Source organism: Callionymus lyra, chromosome 5, assembly GCF_982586985.1.
Source record: "Callionymus lyra chromosome 5, fCalLyr1.hap1.1, whole genome shotgun sequence".
Taxonomy (NCBI): Eukaryota; Metazoa; Chordata; class Actinopteri; order Syngnathiformes; family Callionymidae; genus Callionymus; species Callionymus lyra.
The window spans coordinates 30,723,839-30,743,492 of NC_141822.1; the positions used below are offsets into that span (position 1 = coordinate 30,723,839).

Genomic DNA, 19,654 nt, shown 5'->3' on the forward strand with positions numbered 1-19,654 from the left:
TCATTTCTGTTAAGTTGATTATTACTGAAATAAGTTTTTATTTTAATTGTCTTTTTCCCATGTTAGCATGTGACTCTTGACATGTCAAGACCATCTTGTTGCATTTAAACCAGCCCGATGATCCTGCTGATTCAGCGCTATGGTGAGCTGTATTTTGATGGTTCTTGCACTGTTGTGTCATTATATTGTTGTGTTTATCTGTGAAAATAATGCTGACATTCAACCTCATTTATGATTGTGGTGGGATACTTTTTTTGGGAACCGCGGAACCAAAATGTTTATTGAAATACTTTCTTTTGAAACACCATTTACCTCAAATAAGATATTTATTCGTATTATATTCATGTATTTTCATCTGAATTTGATTTATTTGGTTCAAATGATTTTTTAATGGAAGGACCTCTCACACCAACTGTTCCTGCCAGGCCGAACCCGGGCTGCTCTACTTGTCAAGGTTTCTACTGGCCATGTAAAAACAAAAATAATTAAGGTTTTTCAAAACATCTATGATGTGATGATGTTGGAACCAGTTTCTCTCAGCAGGAGGTCGTGAGTATCTGACGCAGGCGAAGGATGTTCGCGCGGTACGAACATCAGAGTCTAAAATGAACCATGATTGACTGCAACCTTTGGAGAGCCGGTCGTAATTGCCACGCGGCATCTTCCCCGCGGAGCGTCCGACCATTATCCCGCTTGGATGCAGCCAATGATGCGAAGATTCCCCTGCAAGGAGGCGGGTCGATTGAAGTCCCATCTGCCGGGCCGGAACACCTTTTAATGTCCCTCCACCTCACGGCTGCAAATGTCACTTTTAATTAATCGGGCGAGAAAGCTGTGAGTGCGAGTCGCTCGGATCTCCACGTCAGTGGAGAATATGAGGCGGGGGCTGGACGCTGACGCTGCTCTACACGGGTGTTGCTTCCACTGACCTCACCTGTTGACCCCTGAACATAAATGTTATCCTTGTCCACTTTACTTAAGAGCTTCTTTCTCTTTCTTTTTAAGTCTTTTCCACACCACTTGAGCCTCCCACTTCCATCTTTCTCTGTCCTTCTTGCTCTTCTGTTCATCCCCAACAATTGTCAGGAGGAGAGACTTAATAACAACTGACATAATTGTTGAATTACAGTTTCACAGTGACCTTTGCTAAACACACCTTAAAAGTTAGCGGTTCAATGACGAACATATTCCATGTTTTCTGCCGGTCGAGGAAAGTGCCGCTCCCCCGAGAGTCTCTGAGACGATCCACAAATGTTTTCCCACTTAGTGAAGCCTTCAGAGGAGGAAGTGGAAGAGGAGAGTGAGAGTCTCAGCTGGGAGCTCTGCAGGGATTAGTGACGGTGCTCAGTCTCCCACATTTGAGGCTCCATCATCTCAGATGAAGAGTAGGATCCAGAAAGAAACATGTCCAGGTATTTTTTTCTTAGTCCACTGGTCAAAGTCCTTTTATTTTGTCTTAATCCTGCAATTTTTATCCCCTTCTTTTATCTATTTTTTATTTAGTTTTTATGCTGTCGTTCATTTGCCTTAGCATTTCATGTTCTGTTCTATTACTTTCTATTTTACTTTACTTTCCAATATTCTTCCAATTTCATCTCTTTCTTACCATCTTCAATTCTACCCATCCTTTGACCCTTTTCCATTTATTCTTTATTTTCATTCCTTCACACAAGCATCCTCATTGGTATTTTATTTCAATATTTTCTTCTTTCATTCATCCTTTTTGTGTTTATTTCTCTTACATTTTCAATTTAAACAGCGATCATTTCAATCAAGCAATGTCCCTCCATATTTTATCTCTTCTTTCCATTCATGTAAAGCATCTGTTTTACAGATTGTCTTCATCTCCCACCCTTTTTAATCTATCTACTTCAAGTCCTTTCTTCCCCTCTTCACCTGCACCTTTCATTTATTTTGACTTTCCTTCATCTATCTGGACAAATGCATTCTGTCATTTTTGAAACTGTAATCGATTCTTTCTGGTCTTTTCTTCCTTCTGGCTCTCCTCACCTTTTTTAGCATTCAAGTAATCTTTTCTTTCTCAACACCCCTTCATCCATCCTGTGGTGGGCTTGCAAGACACTATCCTTTTTTTTTCAATTCATTCAACATTGTGACGTTTCTAATTTGTCTTCTCTTCGTTGTTGACATTCTTCTTCCTACCATATTTGCCATATTTATACTCACTTCCTGTTGTTCCTATTTTTCAACCTTTATCCTCTCATCATCACAGATCGACTCTATCAGCCAGTGTTTGCTTTCTGTCAGGCCTTCTTCCTTTTCACATTGTTCCGTTCTTCTAACTTACCACTCATTTAATTTAGGATTACACCTAAATCAGTTTCCCTCCTTTTTTCATCTGTTTTGATCTTCTGTTACTTCCTCAGCCATTTAAGCCTTTAGGTCAAATACATATCATTTGACTGAAATACATTCAGGCAAGTTCTTTAGATTGTTGATCAGTAATAATCAGTCGGTTCATGTTCATGAACTCAACAGTCACTTCCTGGTCACAATTTTTACTGAATAAACAAACCTCCCTGGTAAACTTTGATACTGTTTAAACTTTGGTATCTAGATTCAAATTTCTGTGCAGAAACACGCATCTGCTCTTCCTACAAACTCATGTCACCTCACATCCACGTCTTCACTCCGTGGACCAGATTCACAAATCCTTTCTTAAAGGAGCCTCATTATATACTAGGTTTAGCAAGAAGTCAAGCCAGAAAATAGAAGAAATGTTGAAATGATAAATGTAAAAATGTTGTTTTATTTATTTTAGGGATCCACACATAAGACAATGGTGGGGATGTCGTGGTGTCATTACAACACACTAGCATTGAACAGTAGTGCTCAGATTCTAAATATTACACCACTGTTATAATTGTTTGTTGAGCTCCAAACATGTTTTGTCTGCTGTACATACAAGAGAATGTTATAAACATGATGAAAAGGACTCGAGACCACTGTCTCCATGTAGACAGCACAAAACACTATATTTTGTCTGGATTATAGGACAAAATATATGCATCCGTTTAGGAATGTTAGCTTGTTCATTTGCTGCCAGCTAATGCACAAAGAAAACTTCAGACTGCATTTGTACTTAGTTATTTTATTTTTTCAGATAATTATTCAGTTGTGTTAAGTCTTACATGGTTTAAAGCTGTGTATCTTCATGTAATATGCTAGAAGCACAAAGGCAAAAAAAAAGATTGAAGGCTTGCTTTTTTTGAGCTCCTTGGATTTTAAATATTTGTTTATAAAGGACATGGAAAACAGAAAAGAATAATATTAATTTGTCAGTAAAAAAAACAGTAGTTTGGAGCTCCTCTCTGCATCTACTTTTTCTTTTTCTGTTCCTGGAAGAATTCATTGCAGGCGACGGTCAGCGCGGCCACCAGAACCACAAACTCATTGAAATCCACTTCATTGTCCTTGTTCGAGTCCAAGTCGTTCATGATCTTCTCCACCAGCATGGGATCCTTCTGAGACTGACAGATAAAAGCAAGGCGTGAGATCAGATGATACAAAACTACCCCTTTGTTTGTGTCTTTGTTGAATGCCTGAGATCCTAAGAGATTAACTAACGTTCCAGTCCTGACTCCATAAGAAGTCCTCTTGTTGCTAAAAAGTTCTACACAGCTATACATTTTTATGTAATAACTCTGAATCACCTTTAATCACCTTCAACATTAAAAGTATTTCTTATAAACACCTAATCATCATGTGAAATATTAAAACATCGTCACAAATCAATTAAAAAAATGTTTTGTTTGATTACAGCATAAACAACATGGTCATTGCTCTCATCCACACAAACATCTATATCTACTCCTCCCTGTCATTAAAAAAAACTCTGTTACTATAATAGTTTTGTTCAAAAGTGTTTGTTGCTACTTTATATTTAAAAGCAGAGTTACATCGTTACAATATTGTAATTGCAGTCTCTGTCCACATGTGTATTTATTCACACAGTGAGAAAAAAACTCTTGTTGTATCCTTCTTTTCCTGGAAGCTTCAAAATCTCCTGAGTACTTAGAGTATGATGAATGAATATGCCATCTCAGAACCACCTAAATCATCGGGTGGGTCACCATGGCTATGTCATGAAGCGAAGCGCACCCTTGAAATAATAGAGAGTACTAAAGAATCGAAGCATCTCATGACTTTTCCAAATGAAATTGCTCATTAGAGATGGGATAGAAAGAACAATGGCAAGATGTTATATAGTGCTGCTTTAAGTCAGAGAAACTGCAACCTGGACATTTTATAAATTCATTTATCAAATTAAACCAAACAAAACTCTTTTATAAACTAAAATTTCAACCTCAACAATATAATATAATAAAATAATTGCCGGTTTCTCTTTGAGATTTAGTAGCCTTGGTGAAAGAAAACAAAGAAAGCAAAAAATGCATGTACATGTTATACTGTGACCTCAGGACGAACGCATAAAACATATAAGTCATATAAAAATTAACCATGAAATAATAATTTTTAAGGTATGATTCCATGTGGGACTTTCAATCGGTAATGATTTAAATATCAATTAAGCATTATCTGATCATCAACACTTGAGTTTAAACTTTTCATCCTTTTGAAGACATTTGACATTTTCCACAGCTCATGAAATTGAGCAGAAGACACAGAAGGCATTGGGGTCATAGGACATTCCAACGAACATTCCTTTCATCCTTTATTCCTGGAGACATAGTGCTGTCCAAAGGGGGCCATAGGAAAGGGAAACCCTGGAAAGGATGACCGACAGGCTCTTATCTTCCCACTTGAAGCTGGAGACAACAAGTCATTTGGGGGAGGAAACCAGAGTGCACAAAGTGAGGGTCCAATAAATAAAACAGAGGCCAACACGTCTGGAGGAGTCATCTATTCTCAGAGGAGCCTGTCGCCTGCAGCGATGTGATGACATCACTGTGGCAGCTATTTAGAGATGATGATGATGTGCCAGCACCTGCGGCCTGTGTCGGCAGCAGAGTCGTGGAGATGAAACACCTGCGTTTGATCATCAGATCTAGTGGGTCCAGCAGCAGCTTCACCTCTGAACACAATACTACCACTAACATTGCATCATTTTGAAAAGAAAAAAACATTTTTGGTTAGTTTTTATTATAAATTAATTATTTTTTTAATCAATGATGATGACACATCTATTGTACAAATCTGTGCAAAGTACGTCGACAAGTGGCGCTTTGATTGTATGAGACTATAAATCATGTTTCTGACACCTACTCTAACTGAACTTTGTCCATTCACATTGTTAGTAAAGTTTCAGGATTCAAATATGGAAATAAAAGTGTGCCATCAGACTTTGAATAGGAATGCACTGTTTTTTTGTTTTTAGAGCAGCCTTACATCTAGTCATGTGACCTCAGGCATGATGCTGTCACTGTCATGATTTACCGTGAGAAAGTCGGTGAGTTCACTGTTCAGCAGATGCTTCAACTCGCCCTTGTTCAGTTTGTACTTGTCGCCGTCGTGTCCCGAGTAGTTGTAGAAGACAGTGATCAGAGCATCCATGGCGCCCTCTAGTTGACTCGGCATCCTCTTGTTCCCTGCAGCCTCCTGAAATACCAAAGCTGTCACAACTCTGCTCAGGTGTGTGGCACTGAAGGTGTGTGACACTAGAGGTGTGTTACACTGAAGGTGTGTGACACTGACAGTGTGTGACACTGAAGGTGTGTGACACTGACAGTGTGTGACACTAGAGGTGTGTGACACTAGAGGTGTGTGACACTAGAGGTGTGTGACACTGAAGGTGTGTGACACTGAAGGTGTGTGAAACTAAAGGTATGTAAAAATAAAAGTGTGTGAGAATGGAAGTGTGTGAGGATGATAGTGTGTGACGATGAAATTGTGCGAGGATGTGGTGTGCGAGGATAAAAGTGTGCAAGAATAATAGTGTGCAAGGATGAAAGTGTGCAAGGATGATAGTATATGATGATGTAAGTGTGAGGAGGTGATAGTGTGTAATGATAAAAGTGTGTGAAGATGGTAGTGTGCGAGGATAATAGTGTACAAGGATGAAAGTGTGCTAGGATGATAGTGTGCAAGGATGATAGTGTGTGAGGATGATAGTGTGCGAGGATAATAGTGTGTGAGGATGAAAGTGAGCGAGGATGATAGTGTGCAAGGATGATAGTGTGCAAGGATGATAGTGTGTGACGATGAAAGTGTGCAGGGATGATAGTGTGCAAGGATGATAGTGTGTGACGATGAAAGTGTGCGGGGATAATAGTGTGCAAGGATGATAGTGTGTGACGATGAAAGTGTGCGAGGATGATAGTGTGCAAGGATGATAGTGTGCAAGGATGATAGTGTGTGACGATGAAAGTGTGCGAGGATGATAGTGTGCAAGGATAATAGTGTGTGACGATGAAAGTAAGTGAGGTTGATAGTGTGTGACGATGAAAGTAAGTGAGGATGATAGTGTGTGACGATGAAAGTAAGTGAGGTTGATAGAGTGTGACGATGAAAGTAAGTGGGGATGATAGTGTGTGACGATGAAAGTAAGTGGGGATGATAGTGTGTGACGATGAAAGTAAGTGAGGTTGATAGTGTGTGACGATGAAAGTAGGTGAGGATGATAGTGTGTGACGATGAAAGTAAGTGGGGATGATAGTTTGTGACGATGAAAGTGTGTGAGGATGATAGTGTGTGACGATGAAAGTAAGTGAGGTTGATAGTGTGTGACAATGAAAGTAAGTGAGGATGATAGTGTGTGACGATGAAAGTAAGTGAGGATGATAGTGTGTGACGATGAAAGTAAGTGGGGATGATAGTGTGTGACGATGAAAGTAAGTGGGGATGATAGTGTGTGAGGATGAAAGTAAGCGAGGATGATAGTGTGCAAGGATGAAAGTAAGTGAGGATGATAGTGTTTGATGATGAAAGTAAGTGGGGATGATAGTGTTTGACGATGAAAGTAAGTAGGGATGACAGTGTGTGACGATGAAAGTGTGTGAGGATGATAGTGTGTGACGATGAAAGTGTGTGAGGATGATAGTGTGTGAGGATGATAGTGTGTGACGATGAAAGTGTGCAAGGATGATAGTGTGTGACGATGAAATTGTGTGAGGATGAAAGTGTGCGAGGATGATAGTGTGTGACGATGAAAGTAAGTGAGGATGATAGTGTGTGACGATGAAAGTAAGTGGGGATGATAGTGTGTGACGATGAAAGTGTGCGGGGATGATAGTGTGTGACGATGAAAGTAAGTGAGGATGACAGTGTATGATGATGAAAGTAAGTGGGGATGATAGTGTGTGACAATGAAAGTAAGTGAGGATGATAGTGTGTGACGATCAAAGTAAGTGAGGTTGATAGTGTGTGATGATGAAAGTAAGTGGGGATGATAGTGTGTGACGATGAAAGTAAGTGAGGATGATAGTGTGTGATGATGAAAGTAAGTGAGGATGATAGTGTGTGACGATGAAAGTGTGCGAGGATGATAGTGTGTGACGATGAAAGTGAGGTTGATAGTGTGTGACGATGAAAGTAAGTGAGGTTGATAGTGTGTGATGATGAAAGTAAGTGGGGATGATAGTGTGTGACGATGAAAGTAAGTGAGGATGATAGCGTGTGACGATGAAAGTAAGTGGGGATGATAGTGTGTGATGATGAAAGTGTGCGAGGATGATAGTGTGTGACGATGAAAATGTGTGAGGATGAAAGTGTGCGAGGATGATAGTGTGTGACGATGAAAGTAAGTGGGGATGATAGTGTGTGACGATGAAAGTGTGCGAGGATGATAGTGTGTGACGATGAAAATGTGTGAGGATGAAAGTGTGCGAGGATGATAGTGTGTGACGATGAAAGTAAGTGGGGATGATAGTGTGTGACGATGAAAGTGTGTGACGATGAAAGTAAGTGGGGATGATAGTGTGTGATGATGAAAGTGTGCGAGGATGATAGTGTGTGACGATGAAAATGTGTGAGGATGAAAGTGTGCGAGGATGATAGTGTGTGACGATGAAAGTAAGTGGGGATGATAGTGTGTGACGATGAAAGTGTGTGACGATGAAAGTAAGTGAGGATGATAGTGTGTGACGATGAAAGTGTGCGGGGATGATAGTGTGTGACGATGAAAGTAAGTGGGGATGATAGTGTGTGACGATGAAAGTAAGTGGGGATGATAGTGTGTGACGATGAAAGTAAGTGGGGATGATAGTGTGTGACGATGATAGTGTGTGACGATGAAAGTAAGTGAGGATGATAGTGTGTGACGATGAAAGTGTGCGAGGATGATAGTGTGTGACGATGAAAGTGTGCGAGGATGATAGTGTGTGACGATGAAAGTAAGTGGGGATGATAGTGTGTGACGATGAAAGTAAGTGGGGATGATAGTGTGTGACGATGAAAGTGTGCGGGGATGATAGTGTGTGACGATGAAAGTGTGCGGGGATGATAGTGTGTGACGATGAAAGTAAGTGGGGATGATAGTGTGTGACGATGAAAGTAAGTGGGGATGATAGTGTGTGACGATGAAAGTGTGCGAGGATGATAGTGTGTGACGATGAAAGTGTGTGAGGATGAAAGTGTGCGAGGATGATAGTGTGTGACGATGAAAGTAAGTGAGGATGATAGTGTGTGACGATGAAAGTAAGTGGGGATGATAGTGTGTGACGATGAAAGTAAGTGGGGATGATAGTGTGTGACGATGAAAGTAAGTGAGGATGATAGTGTGTGATGATGAAAGTAAGTGGGGATGATAGTGTGTGATGATCAAAGTAAGTGAGGATGATAGTGTGTGATGATGAAAGTAAGTGAGGTTGATAGTGTGGCGATGAAAGTAAGTGAGGATGATAGTGTGTGACGATGAAAGTAAGTGAGGATGATAGTGTGGCGATGAAAGTAAGTGAGGATGATAGTTTGTGACGATGAAAGTGTGTGATGATGATAGTGTGTGTCGATGAAAGTAAGTGAGGATGATAGTGTGTAACGATGAAAGTAAGTGAGGATGATAGTGTGTAACGATGAAAGTAAGTGAGGATGATAGTTTGACGATGAAAGTAAGTGATGATGATAGTGTGTGACGATGAAAGTAAGTGAGGTTGATAGTGTGTGACGATGAAAGTAAGTGATCATGATAGTTTGTGACGATGAAAGTAAGTGAGGATGATAGTGTGTGACGATGAAAGTAAGTGATCATGATAGTTTGTGACGATGAAAGTAAGTGAGGATGATAGTGTGTGACAATGAAAGTAAGTGACGATGATAGTCTGGCGATGAAAGTAAGTGAGGATGATAGAGTGTGACAATGAAAGTAAGTGAGGATGATAGTGTGTGACGACGAAAGTAGGAGAAGATGATAGTTTGTGACGATGAAAGTAAGTGAGGTTGATAGTGTGTGATGATGAAAGTAAGTGATGATGATAGTTTGTGACGATGAAAGTAAGTGAGGATGATAGTGTGTGACGACGAAAGTAAGTGAGGATGATAGTGTGTGACGACGAAAGTAGGAGATGATGATAGTTTTTGACGATGAAAGTAAGTGAGGATGATAGTGTGTGACGAGGAAAGTAAGTGAGGATGATAGTTTGTGACGATGAAAGTAAGTGAGGATGATAGTGTGTGACGACGAAAGTAGGAGATGATGATAGTTTGTGACGATGAAAGTAAGTGAGGATGATAGTGTGTGACGAGGAAAGTAAGTGAGGATGATAGTGTGTGAGGATGATAGTGTGTGACAATGAAAGTGTGCGAGGATGATAGTTTGTGACGATGAAAGTAAGTGAGGATGATAGTGTGTGACGATGAAAATAAGTGAGGTTGATAGTGTGTGACGATGAAAGTAAGTGAGGATGATAGTGTGTGACGATGAATGTAAGTGAGGTTGATAGTGTGTGATGATGAAAGTAAGTGAGGATGATAGTGTGTGATGATGAAAGTAAGTGAGGTTGATAGTGTGGCGATGAAAGTAAGTGAGGATGATAGTGTGTGACGATGAAAGTAAGTGAGGATGATAGTGTGGCGATGAAAGTAAGTGAGGATGATAGTGTGTGATGATGAAAGTAAGTGGGGATGATAGTGTGTGACGATGAAAGTAAGTGGGGATGATAGTGTGTGACGATGAAAGTAAGTGAGGTTGATAGTGTGTGACGATGAAAGTAGGTGAGGATGATAGTGTGTGACGATGAAAGTAAATGGGGATGATAGTTTGTGACGATGAAAGTGTGTGAGGATGATAGTGTGTGACGATGAAAGTAAGTGAGGTTGATAGTGTGTGACAATGAAAGTAAGTGAGGATGATAGTGTGTGACGATGAAAGTAAGTGAGGATGATAGTGTGTGACGATGAAAGTAAGTGGGGATGATAGTGTGTGACGATGAAAGTAAGTGGGGATGATAGTGTGTGAGGATGAAAGTAAGCGAGGATGATAGTGTGCAAGGATGAAAGTAAGTGAGGATGATAGTGTTTGACGATGAAAGTAAGTGGGGATGATAGTGTTTGACGATGAAAGTAAGTAGGGATGACAGTGTGTGACGATGAAAGTGTGTGAGGATGATAGTGTGTGACGATGAAAGTGTGTGAGGATGATAGTGTGTGAGGATGATAGTGTGTGACGATGAAAGTGTGCAAGGATGATAGTGTGTGACGATGAAATTGTGTGAGGATGAAAGTGTGCGAGGATGATAGTGTGTGACGATGAAAGTAAGTGAGGATGATAGTGTGTGACGATGAAAGTAAGTGGGGATGATAGTGTGTGACGATGAAAGTGTGCGGGGATGATAGTGTGTGACGATGAAAGTAAGTGAGGATGACAGTGTATGATGATGAAAGTAAGTGGGGATGATAGTGTGTGACAATGAAAGTAAGTGAGGATGATAGTGTGTGACGATCAAAGTAAGTGAGGTTGATAGTGTGTGATGATGAAAGTAAGTGGGGATGATAGTGTGTGACGATGAAAGTAAGTGAGGATGATAGTGTGTGATGATGAAAGTAAGTGAGGATGATAGTGTGTGACGATGAAAGTGTGCGAGGATGATAGTGTGTGACGATGAAAGTGAGGTTGATAGTGTGTGACGATGAAAGTAAGTGAGGTTGATAGTGTGTGATGATGAAAGTAAGTGGGGATGATAGTGTGTGATGATGAAAGTGTGCGAGGATGATAGTGTGTGACGATGAAAATGTGTGAGGATGAAAGTGTGCGAGGATGATAGTGTGTGACGATGAAAGTAAGTGGGGATGATAGTGTGTGACGATGAAAGTGTGTGACGATGAAAGTAAGTGAGGATGATAGTGTGTGACGATGAAAGTGTGCGGGGATGATAGTGTGTGACGATGAAAGTAAGTGGGGATGATAGTGTGTGACGATGAAAGTAAGTGGGGATGATAGTGTGTGACGATGAAAGTAAGTGGGGATGATAGTGTGTGACGATGAAAGTGTGCGGGGATGATAGTGTGTGACGATGAAAGTGTGCGGGGATGATAGTGTGTGACGATGAAAGTAAGTGGGGATGATAGTGTGTGACGATGAAAGTAAGTGGGGATGATAGTGTGTGACGATGAAAGTGTGCGAGGATGATAGTGTGTGACGATGAAAGTGTGTGAGGATGAAAGTGTGCGAGGATGATAGTGTGTGACGATGAAAGTAAGTGAGGATGATAGTGTGTGACGATGAAAGTAAGTGGGGATGATAGTGTGTGACGATGAAAGTAAGTGGAGATGATAGTGTGTGACGATGAAAGTAAGTGAGGATGATAGTGTGTGACGATGAAAGTAAGTGGGGATGATAGTGTGTGACGATGAAAGTAAGTGGGGATGATAGTGTGTGACGATGAAAGTGTGCGAGGATGATAGTGTGTGACGATGAAAGTGTGTGAGGAGGAAAGTGTGCGAGGATGATAGTGTGTGACGATGAAAGTAAGTGAGGATGATAGTGTGTGACGATGAAAGTAAGTGGGGATGATAGTGTGTGACGATGAAAGTAAGTGGAGATGATAGTGTGTGACGATGAAAGTAAGTGAGGATGATAGTGTGTGATGATGAAAGTAAGTGGGGATGATAGTGTGTGATGATCAAAGTAAGTGAGGATGATAGTGTGTGATGATGAAAGTAAGTGAGGTTGATAGTGTGGCGATGAAAGTAAGTGAGGATGATAGTGTGTGACGATGAAAGTAAGTGAGGATGATAGTGTGGCGATGAAAGTAAGTGAGGATGATAGTTTGTGACGATGAAAGTGTGTGATGATGATAGTTTGTGTCGATGAAAGTAAGTGAGGATGATAGTGTGTAACGATGAAAGTAAGTGAGGATGATAGTGTGTAACGATGAAAGTAAGTGAGGATGATAGTTTGACGATGAAAGTAAGTGATGATGATAGTGTGTGACGATGAAAGTAAGTGAGGTTGATAGTGTGTGACGATGAAAGTAAGTGATCATGATAGTTTGTGACGATGAAAGTAAGTGAGTATGATAGTGTGTGACGATGAAAGTAAGTGATCATGATAGTTTGTGACGATGAAAGTAAGTGAGGATGATAGTGTGTGACAATGAAAGTAAGTGACGATGATAGTCTGGCGATGAAAGTAAGTGAGGATGATAGAGTGTGACGACGAAAGTAGGAGAAGATGATAGTTTGTGACGATGAAAGTAAGTGAGGTTGATAGTGTGTGATGATGAAAGTAAGTGATGATGATAGTTTGTGACGATGAAAGTAAGTGAGGATGATAGTGTGTGACGACGAAAGTAAGTGAGGATGATAGTGTGTGACGACGAAAGTAGGAGATGATGATAGTTTTTGACGATGAAAGTAAGTGAGGATGATAGTGTGTGACGAGGAAAGTAAGTGAGGATGATAGTTTGTGACGATGAAAGTAAGTGAGGATGATCGTGTGTGACGACGAAAGTAGGAGATGATGATAGTTTGTGACGATGAAAGTAAGTGAGGATGATAGTGTGTGACGAGGAAAGTAAGTGAGGATGATAGTGTGTGAGGATGATAGTGTGTGACAATGAAAGTGTGCGAGGATGATAGTTTGTGACGATGAAAGTAAGTGAGGATGATAGTGTGTGACGATGAAAATAAGTGAGGTTGATAGTGTGTGACGATGAAAGTAAGTGAGGATGATAGTGTGTGACGATGAATGTAAGTGAGGTTGATAGTGTGTGATGATGAAAGTAAGTGAGGTTGATAGTGTGTGATGATGAAAGTAAGTGGGGATGATAGTGTGTGATGATGAAAGTGTGCGAGGATGATAGTGTGTGACGATGAAAATGAGTGAGGATGAAAGTGTGCGAGGATGATAGTGTGTGACGATGAAAGTAAGTGGGGATGATAGTGTGTGACGATGAAAGTGTGTGACGATGAAAGTAAGTGAGGATGATAGTGTGTGACGATGAAAGTGTGCGGGGATGATAGTGTGTGACGATGAAAGTAAGTGGGGATGATAGTGTGTGACGATGAAAGTAAGTGGGGATGATAGTGTGTGACGATGAAAGTAAGTGGGGATGATAGTGTGTGACGATGAAAGTGTGCGGGGATGATAGTGTGTGACGATGAAAGTGTGCGGGGATGATAGTGTGTGACGATGAAAGTAAGTGGGGATGATAGTGTGTGACGATGAAAGTAAGTGGGGATGATAGTGTGTGACGATGAAAGTGTGCGAGGATGATAGTGTGTGACGATGAAAGTGTGTGAGGATGAAAGTGTGCGAGGATGATAGTGTGTGACGATGAAAGTAAGTGAGGATGATAGTGTGTGACGATGAAAGTAAGTGGGGATGATAGTGTGTGACGATGAAAGTAAGTGGAGATGATAGTGTGTGACGATGAAAGTAAGTGAGGATGATAGTGTGTGATGATGAAAGTAAGTGGGGATGATAGTGTGTGATGATCAAAGTAAGTGAGGATGATAGTGTGTGATGATGAAAGTAAGTGAGGTTGATAGTGTGGCGATGAAAGTAAGTGAGGATGATAGTGTGTGACGATGAAAGTAAGTGAGGATGATAGTGTGGCGATGAAAGTAAGTGAGGATGATAGTTTGTGACGATGAAAGTGTGTGATGATGATAGTGTGTGTCGATGAAAGTAAGTGAGGATGATAGTGTGTAACGATGAAAGTAAGTGAGGATGATAGTGTGTAACGATGAAAGTAAGTGAGGATGATAGTTTGACGATGAAAGTAAGTGATGATGATAGTGTGTGACGATGAAAGTAAGTGAGGTTGATAGTGTGTGACGATGAAAGTAAGTGATCATGATAGTTTGTGACGATGAAAGTAAGTGAGGATGATAGTGTGTGACGATGAAAGTAAGTGATCATGATAGTTTGTGACGATGAAAGTAAGTGAGGATGATAGTGTGTGACAATGAAAGTAAGTGACGATGATAGTCTGGCGATGAAAGTAAGTGAGGATGATAGAGTGTGACAATGAAAGTAAGTGAGGATGATAGTGTGTGACGACGAAAGTAGGAGAAGATGATAGTTCGTGACGATGAAAGTAAGTGAGGTTGATAGTGTGTGATGATGAAAGTAAGTGATGATGATAGTTTGTGACGATGAAAGTAAGTGAGGATGATAGTGTGTGACGACGAAAGTAAGTGAGGATGATAGTGTGTGACGACGAAAGTAGGAGATGATGATAGTTTTTGACGATGAAAGTAAGTGAGGATGATAGTGTGTGACGAGGAAAGTAAGTGAGGATGATAGTTTGTGACGATGAAAGTAAGTGAGGATGATAGTGTGTGACGACGAAAGTAGGAGATGATGATAGTTTGTGACGATGAAAGTAAGTGAGGATGATAGTGTGTGACGAGGAAAGTAAGTGAGGATGATAGTGTGTGAGGATGATAGTGTGTGACAATGAAAGTGTGCGAGGATGATAGTTTGTGACGATGAAAGTAAGTGAGGATGATAGTGTGTGACGATGAAAATAAGTGAGGTTGATAGTGTGTGACGATGAAAGTAAGTGAGGATGATAGTGTGTGACGATGAATGTAAGTGAGGTTGATAGTGTGTGATGATGAAAGTAAGTGAGGATGATAGTGTGTGATGATGAAAGTAAGTGAGGTTGATAGTGTGGCGATGAAAGTAAGTGAGGATGATAGTGTGTGACGATGAAAGTAAGTGAGGATGATAGTGTGGAGATGAAAGTAAGTGAGGATGATAGTGTGTGATGATCAAAGTAAATGAGGATGATAGTGTGTGATGATGAAAGTAAGTGAGGTTGATAGTGTGGCGATGAAAGTAAGTGAGGATGATAGTGTGTGACGATGAAAGTAAGTGAGGATGATAGTGTGTGACGATGAAAGTAAGTGAGGATGATAGTGTGGCGATGAAAGTAAGTGAGGATGATAGTTTGTGACGATGAAAGTGTGTGATGATGATAGTGTGTGTCGATGAAAGTAAGTGAGGATGATAGTGTGTAACGATGAAAGTAAGTGAGGATGATAGTGTGTAACGATGAAAGTAAGTGAGGATGATAGTTTGACGATGAAAGTAAGTGATGATGATAGTGTGTGACGATGAAAGTAATTGAGGTTAATAGTGTGTGACGATGAAAGTAAGTGATCATGATAGTTTGTGACGATGAAAGTAAGTGAGGATGATAGTGTGTGACGATGAAAGTAAGTGATCATGATAGTTTGTGACGATGAAAGTAAGTGAGGATGATAGTGTGTGACAATGAAAGTAAGTGACGATGATAGTCTGGCGATGAAAGTAAGTGAGGATGATAGAGTGTGACAATGAAAGTAAGTGAGGATGATAGTGTGTGACGACGAAAGTAGGAGAAGATGATAGTTTGTGACGATGAAAGTAAGTGAGGTTGATAGTGTGTGATGATGAAAGTAAGTGATGATGATAGTTTGTGACGATGAAAGTAAGTGAGGATGATAGTGTGTGACGACGAAAGTAAGTGAGGATGATAGTGTGTGACGACGAAAGTAGGAGATGATGATAGTTTTTGACGATGAAAGTAAGTGAGGATGATAGTGTGTGACGAGGAAAGTAAGTGAGGATGATAGTTTGTGACGATGAAAGTAAGTGAGGATGAAAGTGTGTGACGACGAAAGTAGGAGATGATGATAGTTTGTGACGATGAAAGTAAGTGAGGATGATAGTGTGTGACGAGGAAAGTAAGTGAGGATGATAGTGTGTGAGGATGATAGTGTGTGACAATGAAAGTGTGCGAGGATGATAGTTTGTGACGATGAAAGTAAGTGAGGATGATAGTGTGTGACGATGAAAATAAGTGAGGTTGATAGTGTGTGACGATGAAAGTAAGTGAGGATGATAGTGTGTGACGATGAGGTAAGTGAGGTTGATAGTGTGTGATGATGAAAGTAAGTGAGGATGATAGTGTGTGATGATGAAAGTAAGTGAGGTTGATAGTGTGGCGATGAAAGTAAGTGAGGATGATAGTGTGTGACGATGAAAGTAAGTGAGGATGATAGTGTGGCGATGAAAGTAAGTGAGGATGATAGTGTGTGATGATCAAAGTAAGTGAGGATGATAGTGTGTGATGATGAAAGTAAGTGAGGTTGATAGTGTGGCGATGAAAGTAAGTGAGGATGATAGTGTGTGACGATGAAAGTAAGTGAAGATTATAGTGTGTGAGGATGAAAGTAAGTGAGGATGATAGTGTGTGACGATGAAAGTAAGTGAGGATTATAGAGTGTGGCGATGAAAGTAAGTGAGGATGATAGTGTGTGTCTATGAAAGTAGGTGAGGATGATAGTGTGTGACAATGAAAGTAAGTGAAGATTATAGTGTGTGACGATGAAAGTGTGTGACGATGAAAGTAAGTGAGGATGATAGTGTGTGACAATGAAAGTAAGTGAAGATTATAGTGTGTGAGGATGAAAGTAAGTGAGGATGATAGTTTGACGATGAAAGTAAGTGAGGATGATAGTGTGTGACGACGAAAGTAGGAGATGATGATAGTTTGTGACGATGAAAGTAAGTGATGATGATAGTTTGTGACGATGAAAGTAAGTGAGGATGATAGTGTGTGACGACGAAAGTAGGAGATGATGATAGTTTTTGACGATGAAAGTAAGTGAGGATGATAGTGTGTGACGATGAAAGTAAGTGATGATGATAGTTTTTGACGATGAAAGTAAGTGAGGATGATAGTGTGTGACGTGGAAAGTAAGTGAGGATGATAGTTTGTGACGATGAAAGTAAGTGAGGATGATAGTGTGTGACGACGAAAGTAGGAGATGATGACAGTTTGTGACGATGAAAGTAAGTGAGGATGATAGTGTGTGACGATGAAAGTAAGTGAGGATGATAGTGTGCGAGGATGATAGTGTGTGACAATGAAAGTGTGCGAGGATGATAGTTTGTGACGATGAAAGTAAGTGAGGATGATAGTGTGTGACGATGAAAGTAAGTGAGGTTGATAGTGTGTGACGATGAAAGTAAGTGAGGATGATAGTGTGTGACGATGAAAGTAAGTGAGGTTGATAGTGTGTGACGATGAAAGTAAGTGAGGATGATAGTGTGTGACGATGAAAGTAAGTGAGGATGATAGTTTGTGATGATGAAAGTAAGTGAGGATGATAGTGTGTGACGATGAAAGTAAGTGAGGTTGATAGTGTGTGACGATGAAAGTAAGTGAGGATGATAGTGTGTGACGATGAAAGTAAGTGAGGTTGATAGTGTGTGACGATGAAAGTAAGTGAGGATGAAAGTGTGTGACGATGAAAGTGTGCGAGGATGATAGTTTGACAATGAAAGTAGGAGATGATGATAGTGTGTGACGATGAAAATAAGTGATCGTGATAGTTTGTGACGATGAAAGTAAGTGAGGATGATAGTTTGTGACGATGAAAGTAAGTGAGTATGATAGTGTGTGACGATGAAAGTAGAAGATGATGATAGTTTGTGATGATGAAAGTAAGTGAGGTTGATAGTGTGTGACGATGAAAGTAAGTGAAGATGATAGTGTGTGACGATGAATGTAAGTGAGGTTGATAGTGTGTGACGACGAAAGTAAGTGAGGATGATAGTGTGTGACGACGAAAGTAGGAGATGATGATAGTTTTTGACGATGAAAGTAAGTGAGGATGATAGTGTGTGACGAGGAAAGTAAGTGAGGATGATAGTTTGTGACGATGAAAGTAAGTGAGGATGAAAGTGTGTGACGACGAAAGTAGGAGATGATGATAGTTTGTGACGATGAAAGTAAGTGAGGATGATAGTGTGTGACGAGGAAAGTAAGTGAGGATGATAGTGTGTGAGGATGATAGTGTGTGACAATGAAAGTGTGCGAGGATGATAGTTTGTGACGATGAAAGTAAGTGAGGATGATAGTGTGTGACGATGAAAATAAGTGAGGTTGATAGTGTGTGACGATGAAAGTAAGTGAGGATGATAGTGTGTGACGATGAATGTAAGTGAGGTTGATAGTGTGTGATGATGAAAGTAAGTGAGGATGATAGTGTGTGATGATGAAAGTAAGTGAGGTTGATAGTGTGGCGATGAAAGTAAGTGAGGATGATAGTGTGTGACGATGAAAGTAAGTGAGGATGATAGTGTGGCGATGAAAGTAAGTGAGGATGATAGTGTGTGATGATCAAAGTAAGTGAGGATGATAGTGTGTGATGATGAAAGTAAGTGAGGTTGATAGTGTGGCGATGAAAGTAAGTGAGGATGATAGTGTGTGACGATGAAAGTAAGTGAGGATTATAGAGTGTGGCGATGAAAGTAAGTGAGGATGATAGTGTGTGTCTATGAAAGTAGGTGAGGATGATAGTGTGTGACAATGAAAGTAAGTGAAGATTATAGTGTGTGAGGATGAAAGTAAGTGAGGATGATAGTGTGTGACGATGAAAGTAAGTGAGGATTATAGAGTGTGGCGATGAAAGTAAGTGAGGATGATAGTGTGTGTCTATGAAAGTAGGTGAGGATGATAGTGTGTGACAATGAAAGTAAGTGAAGATTATAGTGTGTGACGATGAAAGTGTGTGACGATGAAAGTAAGTGAGGATGATAGTGTGTGACAATGAAAGTAAGTGAAGATTATAGTGTGTGAGGATGAAAGTAAGTGAGGATGATAGTTTGACGATGAAAGTAAGTGAGGATGATAGTGTGTGACGACGAAAGTAGGAGATGATGATAGTTTGTGACGATGAAAGTAAGTGATGATGATAGTGTGTGACGACGAAAGTAGGAGATGATGATAGTTTTTGACGATGAAAGTAAGTGAGGATGATAGTGTGTGACGATGAAAGTAAGTGATGATGATAGTTTTTGACGATGAAAGTAAGTGAGGATGATAGTGTGTGACGTGGAAAGTACGTGAGGATGATAGTTTGTGACGATGAAAGTAAGTGAGGATGATAGTGTGTGACGACGAAAGTAGGAGATGATGACAGTTTGTGACGATGAAAGTAAGTGAGGATGATAGTGTGTGACGATGAAAGTAAGTGAGGATGATAGTGTGTGAGGATGATAGTGTGTGACAATGAAAGTGTGCGAGGATGATAGTTTGTGACGATGAAAGTAAGTGAGGATGATAGTGTGTGACGATGAAAGTAAGTGAGGTTGATAGTGTGTGACGATGAAAGTAAGTGAGGATGAAAGTGTGTGACGATGAAAGTGTGCGAGGATGATAGTTTGACAATGAAAGTAGGAGATGATGATAGTGTGTGACGATGAAAATAAGTGATCGTGATAGTTTGTGACGATGAA

The 19,654-nt window shown here is 40.3% G+C and overlaps 1 protein-coding gene across 1 annotated transcript in view; it reads right to left on the reverse strand.

Moving 5' to 3' along the window:
• Positions 1-3,198: 3,198 nt before the first annotated feature.
• s100z (S100 calcium binding protein Z) overlaps positions 3,199-19,654 on the reverse strand; it is a 70,783-nt gene continuing 54,327 nt past the window's right edge. Inside the window, exons 2-3 of the mRNA XM_087792646.1 lie at positions 5,419-5,580; positions 3,199-3,491 (exon numbers count right to left, since the gene is read on the reverse strand). Coding sequence (XP_087648772.1) covers positions 3,339-3,491; positions 5,419-5,559 — 294 coding nt within the window. The 5' untranslated portion in view covers positions 5,560-5,580 and the 3' untranslated portion in view covers positions 3,199-3,338. The remainder of the gene's footprint in view (positions 3,492-5,418; positions 5,581-19,654) is intronic.